The 17891-nt window shown below is 44.3% G+C and overlaps 2 protein-coding genes across 2 annotated transcripts; both read right to left on the reverse strand.

The window, feature by feature from the left end:
• Positions 1–659: 659 nt before the first annotated feature.
• ppp1r27b (protein phosphatase 1, regulatory subunit 27b) lies at positions 660–2235 on the reverse strand. The gene is made up of 3 exons (XM_041934101.1): positions 1824–2235; positions 1568–1718; positions 660–1313 (listed from the first exon to the last, which is right to left on the reverse strand). The coding sequence occupies exons 1-3, from the start codon at positions 2050–2052 to the stop codon at positions 1190–1192; spliced, it is 504 nt and encodes a 167-aa protein (XP_041790035.1). The 5' UTR covers positions 2053–2235; the 3' UTR covers positions 660–1189.
• Positions 2236–3754: 1519 nt separating this feature from the next.
• p4hb (prolyl 4-hydroxylase, beta polypeptide) lies at positions 3755–16032 on the reverse strand. Its single transcript, XM_041934100.1, has 11 exons — positions 15716–16032; positions 13965–14171; positions 12545–12678; positions 12104–12241; positions 10109–10213; positions 9846–9971; positions 9501–9701; positions 9037–9157; positions 8186–8367; positions 7113–7226; positions 3755–5373 (listed from the first exon to the last, which is right to left on the reverse strand). Exons 1-11 carry the CDS (start codon positions 15852–15854, stop codon positions 5299–5301), a joined length of 1542 nt encoding a protein of 513 aa, XP_041790034.1. The 5' UTR covers positions 15855–16032; the 3' UTR covers positions 3755–5298.
• Positions 16033–17891: the final 1859 nt, after the last annotated feature.

Genomic DNA, 17891 nt, shown 5'->3' on the forward strand with positions numbered 1-17891 from the left:
GTGTTTCCAGTAATGGGCCTCAAGAGGCACTTAATAAGTAGTTTATATCAGAGTGAAACTCTTGCTTTGAAATGGAAATGGGGATTTGATATATTTGATGAATATGGCTCAGATGATCCTTTTGCATCTCTAAAGCAGCAACAGTTGGTGTTTTTTGTTTGGTGGAGTGAGTTAAACACATGCACCATTATGTTCATCAGTTAGTTACTACCTGTCTGCAGTTTGGTGTTGGGTAGTGTAAAGTGGGTTTGTGTAAAAGATTTGCCTCAGAGCTCGCTGATTGCTTTGAGTCTCTGCAGATTAAAACTTTCCTTTGCATGAATGGAGAGCAACTTGTCGAAAGCAAGCATGTTCGCCATCGGGCATGAAAGCCACATTCTAAATGACAGATGCTAGATGTTATTTGGAAAGATGGCCACTGTTTCACATGCACCTTGTTAGTGGGTGAAATTGTGCCAGGATCTCTCAAGTCTGTTGACGTTGAGCTTGATCAGGAGCTCAACGTCTGATATTCATGGCAGCACTGTGACCAGTTTCGCTCTCACACTGTGATGGGACATAAAGGAAATGGTGGACACACTGAAAGGCATTATCTGACAAACTTTATTTTAAAAAGTATAAAAAGGTCATACATACAATCAGTAATGAGTCCAGTTGATTAGAGTGATCAGACAGAAAGAATGAAAAAAACTTTGGTGTTCCAGCTTCGGATCAGTGGCAAACATATGCTAGTAAGCCAGTCAACATGAGCCTGTTTGGTTTTGCTAATCTTGGCTTTCAGAAAGCTAATGAGCTGAGCAGCAAAAACAGTTCAACAACAGCCCTTTCACAGAAGCCCTCCAAATCTCAGCGACATGCCAAAAAAAAAAATCAGCAACATCAAATCAAATGATTCATTCAGCTCACTACCATATATAAAGCTCTGAAGCTCTTAGAGGAGATAGTAAATCTGTACTGCTGGAGATCAGAGGCCAGCCCCAACCAGCAGAAGTTCACTCCATTCAGGAGGCAGCCGACGGGCTCCGTCAGCCCTCCCTCCACCGCACATCCACAGTCCCTGACCTCCAGAGCTGAGGCAGCTCACAAAATCAGGATGCTGGCCTGACGTGGCTTTTCTGTCCATCCCTGCAGAACAGTCGGGTGACTGGGCAGTTGGTTTCAGACTTCTGGCTTCAAAAACCAGATGTCCTCAGTCATTGACAGCCAGCCCGAAGAGCTCCAGCAGCTCCTTGTTGTCTGGGTCAATGAGGTCAGCCGGCTTCTCCCCGCAGTCATTCTCCAGCTCGGGGTCGGCACCCAGCGAGAGAAGGTAGCTGGAAGAAACACAGCGTAACCCTGCTTACTGAAAGAGGTCAGACCTTGTTGGTTTGCCACTTGGGCAAACTGAGTGTGACTTCATGTCGTGTTTAAATGTCAGGAAGGTCAATGGGGTGCAAGAATGCAGCAGATCCAACAGCTTCTCTTACGTCTGTGGTGTAGGAGAGCTGTGTGTGTGTGTGTGTGTGTGTGTGTGTGTGCGTGTGACTACTCTTGATTGTGCGATGTATAAAAAAGAGAAGATGCTCACCTTGCAATGTGTGGGAAGCCGTCGCTGCAGGCCATGTGCAGTGGGGTCCATCCCTCCTCATCCCTCTGGTGGATATCTGCTCCATAGTGGACCAGCAGCTTCACACACTCCAGGTTGCCAGACAGGACGGCCTCATGGATGGCAGCCATGCCTGTGTAGAGAGGGCAGTGAGGATTTATGAGTTCAGCAGGCTATAATGCTCGTGGTTTAATAAGCAAGACTTGGAACTGCATGTAAATGTTTCGTGGGCTCTCACCAGAGTGGTAGATGGTGTCCAGGTCGACTCTTCTGGCTCGGATGAAACGTCCGATCCTCTCCAGCTCGCCGTGTCGCACATAGTCCTGGAAAACGATGTCGTTGGGGAAGTGCACACTGCGGATTGGCTTCAGAGAAGCAGAGCTCTTGCAGCTGACCGGGATGCCACAGTCCTGGGTGTAAGCCTTGATTCCCATCGTCTGGGGCACGGGGCACTGATAGTACTTCATCCTGGTCCGACTTCTTTTTTTTTTTTCTTTTTTTTTCAGGAAAAAAAACCCAAATCCAGCAAAACCCTTGAAAAGGTAAAGTTTGCTTTTCTTCAAGTCTTGTAAATCAGAGCCGGTTTTTGCTCTCCTGCAGAAAGATCAAGCAGTGGTTCTCAGTGTGGCTCTCTTGCTGTCCAGTGTCCCCCTGTGTATCGACAGTGGATCTGTTCCTCTGCGGTCCAGGCCTCCCTGTGGTCCTCTTTATACTCTCTGTTTGGCTATTTTAGGACACAGCACCTCACAGATCAGGGGCGAGGTGTGGAAGATGAGTAGCCCTGTGGTCAGATCCCTCCCACAGGGCCTGTCATAAGCCTCTAATACAGCTCACCTCTCCAGACGTGACAGCCAGTAACCTCTGCTTCTGTTGTCACCCACACAAACCCAGATGCCCCCCACTTGAAGATAGTGACACCCCAAGAGCTGAGAGGGAGGGCGGAGGCTGGAGGCTTCTAGTAAACACCAGGCAGGATAAAAGTGGTTTACGGCTGGGGTGGGTGGGTGCCAACTGCAGGGGCATGGAGAGGTGAAGCGCCGTGTGTAGGCTGTTGACTATAAACTGCACTGACATAAACAGTGAAGGAAGGCTGCTGTCTTCACAGTCATATTCTATCTTAATCACTGATGTGAGACACAGGAGGGGTAATGATCATTTTCAAATGCCTGAATGGTTTGCATCGTCCTCTTTATTGCTGGTGGGAAATCGTTGATGCAACATTTAAAAAAAAAACCATTGAAGTACCAAATGCCAATCATCATCTAGTCAGATGTTAAGAATTGCGGATTTTCTCAGTTTTATTTCCTCTGGGGTTTTTTTTTTTAGATCGCAGTAATGACTACTGCGCACACACGTGTATGAGTATGAGTCACAATGTCAACATGCTGACAGGTGTGATCCCATGAAAAGATTTTTTTTTTTTATTTTGGATGAAGATCAGACAATAAAAGATGTCACTTTGAGCAGGTTTGATGTTTATCGTGTTCAGTATCTTATTTAGCATGTTAGCTAATGAGCACTAAACACAAAGTCCAGTTGAGGATGATGGGAAGGTGATGTCATTACTTTTCCAGGTATTTGATCACAAAGCAGAGTATGGAACAAATGAAAGACCAGCAAAGGCCTCATCCTCTGGTCACCATGGCAATCCATCCAATATTTGTTGAGAGTTTAAGTCTGGAACAAAATTGTGGACCAACATGTCCGGCCCCCACCTACACCCTCGAACCTCGCTGCTACAGATGTGAACATTTGCTGCTTTTCTTCGCATTAAATGATAGTAAACTGAACATGTTTGTGCTCTGCAGTTTGTCCAACAAGCCCAACAATTTGGAAGGTATTTCTTTGAGCTCTGGCAACTTGTAACTTTAATTTGACAATTCCCTGCCATGTTTTACAATAAAAATGCACACAGTAGGAGTTGTAGCCCAGCAGTTTCTCTTATCAGAATTGTTTTTGTAGCCAGTTTAGATATTAAGACGTTCAGTGGTCTCCAGTTATAACTTCACTGTTTCAGCAGCACAGCTCAGACTCTTGGTTCCTCTTGTCTTAGAATAGTCCATCCTTATAAAGTTCTTATTAAGCATAATGGTATTTTCCCTCCCAAGGTCCCTGTGTGCAATAACAGTGAAGCTGATCGTACACTTCAACAAAAAAACAAACCAGAAGACAAATGTATTTATAGAATTTTGTTTATTGGCCACCATTTCACGTTTTCCACATCGATTTGGATATGATGGAATGCTTTGTTAGGTTTCCCCCACCGCTGTACAGCTGTCAAACCCATCACCTTGCTCTACTCAAGCCTCCCCTCCCTGCCAAACACACACTACATTCATTCTCCTGTTCATGGACGACCAGAAAATACGAACCAGTCATTCAACTCACACAGCAAGTTTTACACCATTCACGCAGCACACACACTCGCACGCACACACAAAACAAACCGACACACCTCTGTGGCAACAGGGGTGTTGGGTAGAGCTAAAAGGGATGCAGGAGGTACAGTATGGGTGAGGGGTGGGGCTGTGCAACAGAACGGTTCCCTCCCTGCTTCAGATATAACAGACACTTCTCTCAGACCAACCTGCCCAGTAGACTGTACCAATCTCTGTCTGCTTTAGTAACCACAATGAATCTCTGATTAGGCATAAATGCAGTGCAACCTATCAGAACTGGCTCGAAAAACAAAAAAAAACAAAAAAAACATCCCAGGTCTGAGAGTGTGTTCTAGGGCCAACTCTGCCCCAACAGGGCCAACTTGCTACAGCTGGGCACAATGGTACATCTTTAAAAATGACAAGTCCTAAGTTAAAAAACAAAAAACCTCATAGTGAAAGCAATTAAATAAAACAGGATTTCCCGCAAAAAGTTAACCTTTGTTCCTTTTAGAAAATAGTCAGTAGCCGCGCTGAAATGAGGAGACCGACCCGAAAAATGATTTGGGAAAGAGGAAATGAAAACAAAGTAGACTTCCACCCCACTGAAAGAAAATAATTGGTCTCAGCTACAGATGGGGGGGCCCTTAGTGCTACGCTGGACAAGCTTTGTGGGGTTTATTTTAGTGAAGACATAGCAAAATAAACACATCAATAGGATGGCCCCTTGTCCCCTGAGAGATCAGTCCTTACAAAACCACCACACAAAACTCTGGTCCTCTGGATTTCTGTCAGAGGGAAGAGAACACTGGCACCCCCCCTTACCTACAAATACAGTTTACAACACTCATTTAGCTCATACCCACACTGAACAATGGCAAGGCTTTTCTTTTTAAAAGGAGGGGAGCAAATTCAACAGGGAAACAAACATTTTGAAAACTGGATCTCAATGCCGTTTTTACATTTGGTTTAAAATACACAAGGCAAACAGCTGATGTGGAGCTTTGTACAGAAGGCATTGAGGTCTCCCATAGAGGTGGTGTGCTGTTCCACAGAGTCCCCCCAGGTGGGACAGGACCAGTCTGGCCAAAGTTGTGAGGTTGGAGATGTGGCTGGCAAAAAGGCCCCGCCATGCCACTGATGGACTGACTAACTGGCGGGCTGGCCAGCAGGCCGGCTGACTGACTGACTGACTGACTGAGAGGCAGTTAAAGGGGAAGAATTAATGTTCACAGGACAGGGAAGGTCCACAGAGGGAAGTGAAGGTGGTGATGGTGACTGGTTGGAAGGGTTGGGGCGGGACTCGTCTCCTCTCTCTCTCTCCTCTGCCAGCTCTTACAACTCGTCGTGTCCGTCGTCGTCCTCACCATCAGAGTCCTCATCCTGTCCTTCATCCACATCATCCAAATCCTGGAGAGCAGAGGAGGAGAGGGTCGTTTAAAACAAACACAGTGGAGGTGTCACTTTGGACAATTGTTATGGTATTTCTCAGCAGATTAATCCATGATGGAAATCATCATTAGTTGCAGTCCTATACAAAGTAGTTCAAAAATGAGCTCCACCTCAGCCAACTCCAGCAATACAATCCTGCTTTTACTTTAATGCACCTTCCTGACAGGGAATTAATCCTTCCTCTTAAGGAAGGTGGCTTTGTGGGCAACCTGTGTACCCACAAGGCCAACATACACATTGCTGCAGTGACAGAAAAGTGCCCTTTTATAAGGGGTAGTGAGGTTCCTTTCATCAGCCTTAACATGGCTGGATATGCATACTATAACTGCAGGGCCACGCATGTGTTCACTGTCGGCAGCTGACCTTTTTATTTTATTTGCCTACGTAGATTTTTACCAGCATTTGGCGAGTAGTGGGTGCTAATTTTGGACCTTGCTGGCTGTCTTTTAATGTTTTTAATGGCAGCATATGAGAGGTATAAACTCAGGCCACTGCGAGGTTGTGACAAATCAAATCATTCATCACTGAGCAGAATGTGTCAACGCTGCTTAACGTATAGATGACATCTTCATTTTGCATGGCCATTCCCTCATGTCTAGTCTGGAGACAGGTGGGGGGAGTCAATATGTCAGCTACAGGAAAGCCCCAAAGTTGACTGCAGCGCTGCACGTGCTGCTTTCATCTGGAGGCAAAGCCCAGTAGAGAGCTACGACAGCTGCAGATGGCTTTTGTGGACAGCGTTCAACTGGAATTAGACTTCTGAGAAGGGGGTGTGGTGGCAATAGTGGAGCAGAAAGGTGCTAGGAAAGAGGATCCACCCCCCGAATGTGCACTGGATGTAGCAGAGCTGCAGCACACAGGAGGGTATGGGAGAGCTTGTCAAGCTCAAAAAGCAAAGTGGGTCAGTCCTAAGGTCACGGGTCACAGCCTAAAATCCTCACAGGAGTTGGTCCTGTGAACCTATTTTGGGTACAAAGATGGTGCAAAAGCTGCTGCCTTGACTTTCACAGGTTTTAACACACTGTCATAATAGAGACTCAGCTCTAAACACAGAATATCCAAATCATTTTAAGAATGGGGGAATTAGAAATGAGCCCATATTTAAGCAGATTATGGGGAGGCTTTTCTGCTATACTGTGGCCGTGTTCTCTGGTTAAAAACATTATTCTTTCTTGTAAACAGGAATAAACATTCCCATAACAATAACTATTCATGGAACAATTCATGAGACACCTCTAATGCCACCCTCTCAATCTAGCAGCTGTTGTTGTCGTTTTAGTCACTGCCATTTGCAGTTTCCCTCATTTAGCACTGCCACTTAAATATGAATATGTCCTCTCTGGTGTTCGGTGAGCACAAACAAAACAAGGCTACACTGAATATAGACACACACACACACACTCACACTCGTCCATAGTCACACCACAGTGCAGCAGAGCACTGCATACAAAGTTTGATTTTTGTGCAAGCATACTGCTTCTTTTATGTGGTCTCCAAAGGAAAACACAAGGGGAGCCACTAGATCAAGATGAAGAGATTACTAGTTCAGCTACATTCAGAGTTCAGACAGCCTGAGGTTTACAGAACAATTCAGACAAAAAACACAATTTTTTCTGAACAGCTTCTTCTCACGAGGCTGTAACTGTGCAGCGTTCTATTAAGTGCCTGAATGCAGCTCTCAGGTGAGATGATCGCACCTCTGTGTCCAGCTCGTCCTCATCGTCTCCTGCAGGGGCACCGCCGTCCTTACCACCGCTCTCCAGGAACTTGGTGAAGCCTTCCAGTGTTCTCTCCCCGTTGTAATCGATCACCTGTTGATCAGACATTAACATTTTGACTTTATTTTAAAGCACTTTGTTGACTTTGTCTTATCCCCACCACTAAAAAGACTATAAAAATAAACATGAATGCATGTGTTAAAATGCAAAAACAAAAATATTACTGGGCCTTTGACACCTGACTGCAGCATTTAAAAGCAGCCAATAAACTTTGGCACTCTGTCTTCAAATGTTGCCAATAAGTTGCCCACAGGGGATGTGTGAGGAGTGACACAGCAACAAGCCAGTGGGATGATTGCTAAAATAAGGCTGCACATGAAAAGGACAATCAGAGGACACATGCAAAGCAACCAATTCAATTTTTAGTTATTTAATCCAGCCATAACGACCTGCTTCACAACCCCTCACGGCTGCCACTGCAGCTCCATCCTTTCTTAGCCTTCTCCCGGGTCTTCTGCATGCTTCATCTAACTAGGGTCATGGGCTAATCCTTAGACTTACTATGGGGTGGCCCCAGTATATAACACTCATTTAAGATTGCTAAACTGAAGCACTGAGGAGGGAGGCAGGTGCAGGCTGAGCAGAGAGTCTTCACTTCACTCATAGTGAAGTCACATCTATAAGAACCAAACACCGACATAATGGTGCAAAAAAACGTACAAGGCCAGCGAGATCAGGTTCCTGCACATGGTTAACGCCGCTAAATCAAGAGGCACTAATGTTACTTGGGAAGCCAGCATGGCAATGATTTTGGATCCAAATAACCACCCAGATCACTGTAACTCACAACTGTGAAGGCATGTAATGAATAAGAGGGTGAACCCAATTATTACTGTGGGGAAGCGATGGAAGGATCATGTATCAGTCAACACAAATTAAGATGTTTACAGAAGATCCTCAAGGTAAGAGTGATGATGCCAGCCGCACATTTAACCTCTCTCTCTGCTTGTGGATGTAACAATGGAGAACGCCGTCTGGAATGTTCTACTCACCTTGCGCTCATCTCCTGCAGGGAAGAATTTAAGAGTGGGGAAGCTGTGTACTTTGACTGCCTCAATCTCGTTGGCTGTGGAGTCCATCTTAGCCACAATGATGTCAGCGCTGTCCTTATACTTCTCTCCCAGCTTCTCCCAGATGGGAGCCAGCTGTTTGCAGTGTCCACACCAAGGTGCATCTGGAAGACCACAAAAAAAATGATCAAATAAGAAGTACAGGTTCAATTGGATTGGCGTTACGCCCTTTAGATACTGACATGAGAACACAAAAAAGCAGTACACAAGATATTGCTTTCTCTCATGTCCAATGTGTGTCCTTTTATTCCATTAAATTAAGCTCGGGTCGATAGGGTCTGGATGATGTCTGGGTGTTAAATTTCACGCTGTAATACAAAGCTGGAAGCAGGCAAATAAGCACTGAACGTGTCACATGCGGCAGGCATGCCTCAGCTCCCCTTTGACTGGCTTCCACGCTGTGCATGACGGGCCAGGAGCCATATTTAACAGCCAGTGATGGAAAATTCCTCCAAAAATAGTGCAAATTTGAATTTGGATTGCTATAAAAATAATGAAGCGGCTATATTTAACCGGGTCTTTTCAACGTCAGTATCTGGTGACAAATTCATTTGCACAGTGGGCTGAGAGGGTATGAGTGAGGCCCTAGCATCAACTCTTAAGTGTTTGAAAAGGGCTTAGCACAGGCAAATAAATGAGGGGCAAGATTAGAGTTTCAAACACTGAAGCTAGAGGCTAAACAGGTGCACCCCTTTACCAGCTCAACAAGATTATTCACAAATATGATTTATGCAGTTAATATGGAAATGTGTGCTGATAAAAGGGGCTCTTACAGAATTCCACAAAGACATTCTTAGAGGAATCAAAGGCGACCTCCTCAAAGTTCTTGCCGACCAAAACCTTGACGGGGTGTTTCTCCCAGTCTTTAGGGATGTCCTGACTCATGAGGTGGGGCTGTGAGTGAACAAGAGAATACAAATATACACCTGAATAAATATCATTAAACACAAACATCTGCATTAAAATGCATGATGCTTGATTACTTGTTAAAACTCATGGTCCTGTTTTGTCGACAGTGTTTACAGCACATTCTCAGGAGTACAGCCCAATAGAAAAACCATGGTATTAACAGGATTAAAGATTTAATTGCATGTGGACATCCAAAGAAACTTAGCATTTGTATACACAATTGTCTATATATATATACACTTCCAAGTCCAAAAATGAACTTAACGTTAATCAAATCCTAAGCATGAACGTGTAAGTACACCGACAACGTCATTCCTCTCTCCCTCACCTTGAGTTTACCCTCAGTGAACAGTGTGCAGAATGTGGTGATGCTCTCTGCTGTGATGGCGTCGCTCTCGGGCTTGTACTTGGTCATCTCGTCCTCCAGGGTGATGAGGCGGATGGCGGGGCACTCCTCTTTCTTCAGGCCGAAGAATTCCAGGATGCGCTGGTTGTCATCCACGTCGCTGTCGATGAAAATGAACAGGATCTGGACAGGGGAGACGGAAGAGGTCAATATTTGATTTGGTCTCAACAGGACATTCTATTGGACATTGGCTTTATGATGCGTGTTTAATGTATACAGAATGCACATCAATCACATGTTCCAGGTGTTTTCAGACAGTTCACCTACCCGGCCCTTGAATCCCTCTGCGGCTTTCTTGAACTGGTCCATTTTGTCCTGGAAGTCTGAGGCAGCTTTGGGCAGAAACATGAGGATGTGGGACTTGATGTCTCCACCGAAGATTTTAGGGGCGGTCTGCACAAAACAAATATACGGTTAACATTGGGGGGTTAACACACTTGGACTTGTATGGTTTCTTGTTGTGGACAGTAGTGCTGAGTGGGGACAAGAGACATAACGGTCATGATGGTGCGCATGGCCCCAGTTATTACCTGCTCAGTGAACTCAATGACCAGAGGCAGCTGGTTAGCCTTGACAAAAGCCAGGAGTTTTTCTTTGGTCAGCTCTCCATCAAAGGTATTGCGTCCTTCATCAAACTGTGAAGGAAACATGGACACATTCAGATACAAATATTATCCACTCATCTAGTCTGCCTGTGAACACCATACATAGATTTACCGGACAAACTAGAGAATCCACTGGGAACCCCCCAGCTGACAAAGAGCCAGCAGCCCAAACGTGCTTTTATTAAGTGTTAAGAATATCAGTGGTGCAGCTGTGGCGAGCAGCCCTTACTGGCACACAGTAGGAATAACAACATTTGGGCGGCGGCATGCTGCCACCCGTGTGGCCACTGACCAAGGCTGTGAAACTTAAACTTCAAACCCTGCTGCAATAAACAAGTGAAAGACCCAATCTGTTTATTATAGACTGAGCCCCTGCTTGGAGAAGGTTTGCCTAACTGTAAGCAACACGCTCACATGTCAGCGATGTTTGTATCAGGGTAAAGTTACCAACACAGAGTGAGCAGTTGAAGGGGCCTTGGACCATGTGCCAAAATGAAAGACGATCATCCATAACTCAAAAGGAGATATTTAGAGTCTGTTGTTTCTTGCTGAAGCAACTCTGGCTGCATGAAATTATTGCATTAGTGATCTTCTGCAAACTACAAAATGTTAAAAACAATGACAGCCACCAGGAGGTACCGGAACAAAAAGTGACAAAGCATGACTTCAAAATTTACTGAAATTATCACAATTTCTAAAACAACATATACCTTATAAGGCCAATCTGTGTGTAACAACTGGTGAATGGACAAAAATTCTACAGCACCTCGGAGCAGTCCAGTGTCAGGCCGGAGAGTTAAACAATGAGCTGAAACTCACAATAACAACACACACTCACAACCCAAGTGATAATTGTCAGAGCTGTAACTGTAGGCTCCTCACCCCTCTCATACTGTCACATTGTCTTTACACTGTTATTTAATTATTTGTTTCAATTCCATCAGTCACCACTTGCATTTAAGGAGGTTGAGTTGCAAACTTTTGATCTTTTTGCATAAACACGGCAAGATGTGGTCATATCTAAGCAGACGCCTGCTCCCTGTGAGCATAATGAGCACAGAAATGCAGAAAGAGAGAACTACAGACTTCAGAGTTTTAAGGGTTAAATAAGCCAGACAACCGCACAAAACTGACTTGCTCATTTATTTTTACTGATGGACATACTGGACCTTGATCTAATTTGACAAATCCACATGCCGACAGATACGGTTTTGCTGATAAGAAAGCGGAATGATCTGACCTATTTTGCAAGGGACGGGTATAGTCAATAAGTAGGGTACAAGAGAAGCACCACCTCTGTGAGAAAAAAAAATCCCATCTTGTGAAAATTTCAATGAGCTACAACACATGGGAAGAAGGAAACATGGCCTATTCGGGGTAGACAGGGAGCACACAGCTGCCATTCATTCACCTTCTGCTCATAGCCAATGGGGCTACTCGAAAGACGTACCATCACCTAATACAGCCCTTTACCATTCATCACCATCAGCTCGACATGCTGAGGTCATTCACCAGGTGGGTCAAGCAATGGGCCAAAAGGCAGGCACACGTCAGATGAGCCAAGATTAGCAAGGGAGAGAGGATACTGTGAGGCCGACCGCATCACGTTACCAAGACATAGATCAAAAACACTGGGGTGTCTTCAGCAGCTTGTCTGTAAACGCTAACGCATTAGAGTGTGGTTCACAACCTGAGGCAAAGCCCCTGACAACCGATCTATAATAAAATTTGATAACACCTGGGACAGCGAGCAAATACTTCAAATACACACGTATCAACCAATCTGTATGCAACCACAGTTTGTCCACGTGCTGGAATATACACTGTAATATCTGTGTGCCCTATGGACATTATGTGTGACTATAAAATCTGAATAAATCATTGTGGTGCAGTGAAGAAACACTTTCTACATCAAGTCACCTTCTTGAAGAGAACAACGCTGTCCTTGGACACCTCAAACTTGGAGTAAACGGCATCGTCAGAGGTGATGGCGAAGGGAATGTCGTCTGTGGCTTCGGCTGCTTTTTCGAAGGCCTTGGCATCAGCAGAGTCGGTATCCTACAGACACATGAAAACAAAACATTTAAACTGCAGTACAACTCTTCAGATGCTTGAAAAGCAACTCATAATGACAAAGATGATGCCAGAAAAAAATTAGTCTGATTAATGAAGATACTGAACAGCCCAAAATGAGTGAATTGTAATTTAGGGATGACAAATCATCCAAGCTTGATGTTGGCCATGCCAAACAATAAACACTGAATGCAAATGGCAAATTAACAACTACATCAACCATCCAACAATCTGACTGGAGGTGTGTATACAATAGAAACAAAAGGAACCTTGAGATAAAAATCATACCTTAAAGAATCCGATGACTGCCACCTCATTGTCGGCGATCAGAGACTCCGCCTCAGTGACTCCAGCCAGTGTAGCGACGGCTGGGCCTGTGCGCTTCTTCAGCCAAGCGACGATGTCATCTGCCTGCCTGCCAGCTGCCGGACAGCAAAACACAATTACTCAAGTACTTCTGAATACGCAGACATCACGAGCCTTGTGCATATTAGGAAAGTAGGAAAGGATAGAAATAAAGACATCATCTTGACTCAGACAGCTTGAGACAGAGTATACCCGACCGCAACTTCAATAATATAGTGCCTCAGAGGAGCAAATGTGTAAATGAATTTGCACTGCCTCGGGTAATGTTAAACTGAAGACACACATGCCGCAGAGATACACCTTTCATAAAGTTCCTGGTGTGAATATTTAGGTGCCTTTTGAAAGTGAAAATATGTCAACAGCAAAAACAGACCACTTCAGTATTTCTGAAACATCTCACTAATAGCTCTTACAACTTCAGATGACAATACAGAAGTGGCTCATTTGTTTTCAGTTTCAAAACCAAGCATCATGTTGCATGATCATTTAAGTATCACACAAAAATAAAAAAACATTGTGCCAGCTTCGTGAGGCTGCAAAAATATGTTTAACTTTCTTTGGAGTAAGACTGAAAGACTGCAATTAAACTGGATTTAAGATTGACCTGGCTGTCAGTGATGCAACACAGTAGCAATTTCACTGAGAAACACATGGCAATGAAGTGATATGGCACTTAGTTTTGGTGCAGTGTTGTGAAGTCTCAGGCAGTGCGTAGGAGACGGGTGTTTCTAGACTCGGGTGACTGAAGTCAGAGTAGTAATTTCCACCTAAAAACTTCCCAACATACTTTCCCCACCCTTCCAAACTGAGCCAGCAATGAGGAGGCGACGTGAGGAACTGCACATATCTGTACCGGCTCAGAGTTAGCATGAGAGGAACGTGCAGGGAAGGCCCAGCCCACATTGTCTCAGTCATGCTGCTGAAAGCTGGTTGGCTGACTCACTGTACATGCTGCAGATCATATTACCAGGATGAAAAAATCTACAGGGTTTGCCGATGGTTGTCAGATTTATTTTGCCATCTATGGAGCACTTCATAGCTTACATTATCAAATAATATTCACTCACTTCACTATGTTACTCAAGATTACATCACTTTGTGGGGAAAAAATGATTCATTAAGGTGCACTGGATAGAGAAAAACCAAGCTGCACGACAGAGAAAAAGAATGTTATATGATGTAATTTAGGAGCATTAGAACATCATAACACCACTCTTAACAGACACTTGTCTGCAGTACTGTATATAAATGGTGCTAATTTCCCACCACTGTCTTCAATTCTTAAGTAATCTCTAGCTCATGCAAGCATGTCAGTTTGAATGAAAATCACATGAATGCTCACCAGAGTACTCCTTGGGAGACTCCTTCTCTCCACCCTTGAAGAACTTGATGGTGGGGTATCCCCGGACGCCATACTCTTGGGCCAGTTCGGTCTCCTCGGTGGCATCCACCTTACCCAGGCGGACCTCTGAACCCTCTGCCTTCAGCATGCCAGCAGCCTTGGCGTACTCTGGAGCCAGGGCCTTGCAGTGACCACACCATGGGGCATCTGCAAGAGTGTCAGGAGGAAATTTAGCAGGGCACATACAGAGGTTTGGTGTTGATAAGTGAACCTGAACATTGGGGTTGATCATTTGTGGCCCAATAAAAAAATCCTTCATGATCAATAAAGTTCAATCTATCTATCTGCTACAAGCTATAGTCAGATATACTGTTGTAATATATTTTACATTGCATTTAACTATTGGACTGTCGGTCATAAAAAACAGTCATCTCTGGCTTTATATTGGTACATTTCAGGATAACTTTTGTTGTAGTTAGTTTGCATCCTTTTAAAATCAGTAGTTTGAAAGAGAACTGTAATATCTACTGTGGTTTAATATGTAATTTGTAAGTCATGGTCTCCAATTGTACTTATAAGAGTCTTCCAAACAGATAATCAGCCTCATCGGGACTGACACGTCAAGTAAAACGACCTGCATTGCATCACCTTCAATTCTCGAAAAAGAATAAAACTTCCTTGTTCCAGGACAGTCAACATAAACGCACAAATGAACTTTTGTAAAGTACACGTCAACCTAGCTCCACATCGCAACTAAGATCCCGCCCACCTGAGACATACGTGGTCAAACAAAGCCTTCATCCCTCCCATCCCGACCTCATTGGAGAGTCTTCCCCACGGCCATCTCTGACTGGCCCGCTGGCTTGTCACGCAATATGCGAGCAGGTCAACAAGCTGACAAAAGTGTAGCGGGATGGGCCTGCAGGCTATGAAGAAGTGGCTCATTAAAGCCTGTGGTGCGGCACAAAAACTCATCCTATCGTTAGAATATAGGAATTTACTTCCAAGGCAGGAACTTAATTAAAATAAATTAGCCGCCTGGGCTTCATGAAAACTGAAAGTTACTGTATGAAACCACAGCAGCCAATCGAAACTTTATAACCCCGCACTTAACTGATTCACCGAGTTGAGGTACCGTTTTCGCTTCTGGCTAATTAGGTACAAACTTGTTATTACAGCATTATCCCGAGGGTAGCGACGACCATGCACGTACTGGCCAATTTCTCAAATGCAATATGATGAGCTGCTATTAGCTCACTTACCTGTAACATTCTGGGGCTATAGCTAACTTAAAGGAGGAACATGGTTGCGCAGAAGTTGCAATATGATAAACATTAGTGGCAAATAAACGTTGGGGTTATTGAGTTGTGCCAAGTTTCATATTTTCTTCAGAATCCGTTAACATTTAGAGGATACTCGGTGCTAGCTAGCGTTGGTCAAATGTAATGGGGAACAGTCTGACAGAGAGAAAACGCAGGCTGATAAACAATACCCCGTCCATTTTTGCACAGTTTGAGCTGTACTCTACTGTGAAATAGCTGGTGGGCAACTAGGTGAAACAGATTCACGCATGAATGGAAAATGGATCAAGACAGCAGAGTTAGCCACGAACAGCGGCAACTTGTCAAAAGTGTCAAAGTTTAATGCTAACATTAACCCAAGCTTAATTTAGCTAGCTAGCTGGGCAATCGGTGAGCCTGCTGACGACAGCTAGCTTTAGCTGGTGAGATTTTGTAGCTTTTCGTACTTACAAAATTCAACCAGGAGGTTAGGGTGAGCTCCGAGAGCCTCGTCGAAGTTACTTTTCTTCAGCACCAGGACATCTTCTTCCTCGGCGATCTCAGCCCGGCTGGCCACAGCCAGTGTGCAGACGAGCAAAAACTTCAACATAGTTACCGTCGAGTATTCTTCCTGACAGAGAGACGAGCGGTGCAGACAAGGTTAGCTACGGTTTAAGTAGGAAATGGGTTTTGGTTTTGGTCTTTTTCCTAGTTAAAGGCTGGGAGAGTAGCTGGTATTTTGTGTATACCGCTACTAACGTGGCATCGCACGCAAAAACCGGAGGGGTCAGCCGTAGTGCGCATGCGTATTTATCAGGCAGAAAGCAGTTCGTGTTGAAATGTGACTGGACCGCAGCGGAGTGCACCTGGAAGTGAAAGAGGCGCGCTCCCTGCTCCCTGCTGGCATGCCTCCACATCAGCCCTGACAGATAACACACAGCAATCATGGAAAACTGCGCGGAAACCGTGATTTTCAAACACCCATCTCTCTTAAATGGACAGTTAGATATATGTGAACACGGTTTTAATCATAATTGTGGCCACATCATGAAGTACAATTTTTGGTTATGTTCTATAAGTGAAATAAGCAAACTATGTAGTAAGTTGAGTATTTAGAGTTTTTTTCTGACTTTAGATTATGGGGTAACTAACTGATGCAACTACGGCGAGTAGAGGTGTTTGGAAATGTGGGTGTTTTTGTGCTTGCAAAGGGGACAGGGCAAAGTCTGAATGATTAGTAACACTTATACTGTAGTCACATGATGTTTTACGAACAACTCAGCTTACACTCTAATACAAAAAAAAACACTGAAAAAGTGCTTATCTGCATATATTATTATTGATATTTTTATGTCCTGTTGAGGCTGGGGTTAAAGGGTTGCCTCATTCAAATAGCAAAAAAACCTTTTCCCACTTACTGCTGGTGTATGGAAGAAGCAGAAGGGTCACGGTGGGATTTCTTTTTCTAAACTGCTTTGTGTTCCCTTGCGATATGTTTGCATCCATAGGAACAATTTGTCTTGGTCCAGTCCGGTTATAATATACTGCTACTTTAGGTGAACTCTCTGCAGATATGGCAGAAAGGAGAAATAATGTGACACTTTACCGGATGCATTTATTGCTCATTGCTCCTTTCAAAGGGCCGAACTCTGACAGTATACAGCCTCTGGCTGTGAGCACGGCTGCAGCTGCTCCACCTGGCTCTGCTGGCTGAAGCCGTGCCTGTGGAAATGGTTAGTGCTCATTTGTGGTTGTATGTGTTATGCTATGGATATGGCTCACTGTACTGTGATTACTCTTTCCTGCTCCCACTGACATTACCCAAGGAAGCCTCATTTAGGCACCAGGGATTTGAACTTGTGGTGCTTCTGTCAGATAAACATGTATTACCAATACACCAGAGGAGTTCAGGATTACAGCTGCTTCAATACAGCCATGGCTACAGTCACACTGACAGCGACAGCAACGGCTACACTTCTGATGGCTGTAATCAGCTTCTGTGTCAGTCAGCCTCTGTAGCGGTCGGTGAGAGAGCTAGGTCAACCAGCATTTCTAATGTTAGTTTAATTATCTAGCTAGCTGTATTGGTGTAGACTTGACTTGTGTGAGTGCACAGTTCACAACCAGTGGAGGTCTACTACACACTAAATAATACCATGCTATAATACATCTCAGCCTTCCTCTATGGATCGGAGGAAATGCAAAATGTATTGTGACGTAACACCAAGTGTTGTGAGGGAAAGTGAAACTTAACGTGAGGTAACACAAAGTATTTGCAAGGTTATGCAAAAGTATTTTTACGGAAAGCAAAGTACGGTGAGGAAATGAAACATATTTCAGGGTGATTCAAAACTACTGAAAGGTAATGCAAGAGTATTGTAATGGAACGCAAGCATATTGCAATGTGCAGTTTTATGAGGAAACACAAAATGTTACGAGAAAACACAAATAATTCCCACCTGGACCTTTCAGGGGCACTGTAGGTGACATCATAGATTGTAGTTTATTTGTTCGGCATTTGAGACGCCTGTCCTTACGATGTCTGCCATTGCCTCCATTATTCTGGATGAATGGACTTTTTAGTTTTAAGTTTTTTGTGGTGCTCAAAAAAAAAAGAAAGAAATCTTGAAAGTCGTCCCTGTTACTT

This window comes from Chelmon rostratus, chromosome 3 (genome assembly GCF_017976325.1).
Source record: "Chelmon rostratus isolate fCheRos1 chromosome 3, fCheRos1.pri, whole genome shotgun sequence".
NCBI lineage: Eukaryota > Metazoa > Chordata > Actinopteri > Chaetodontiformes > Chaetodontidae > Chelmon > Chelmon rostratus.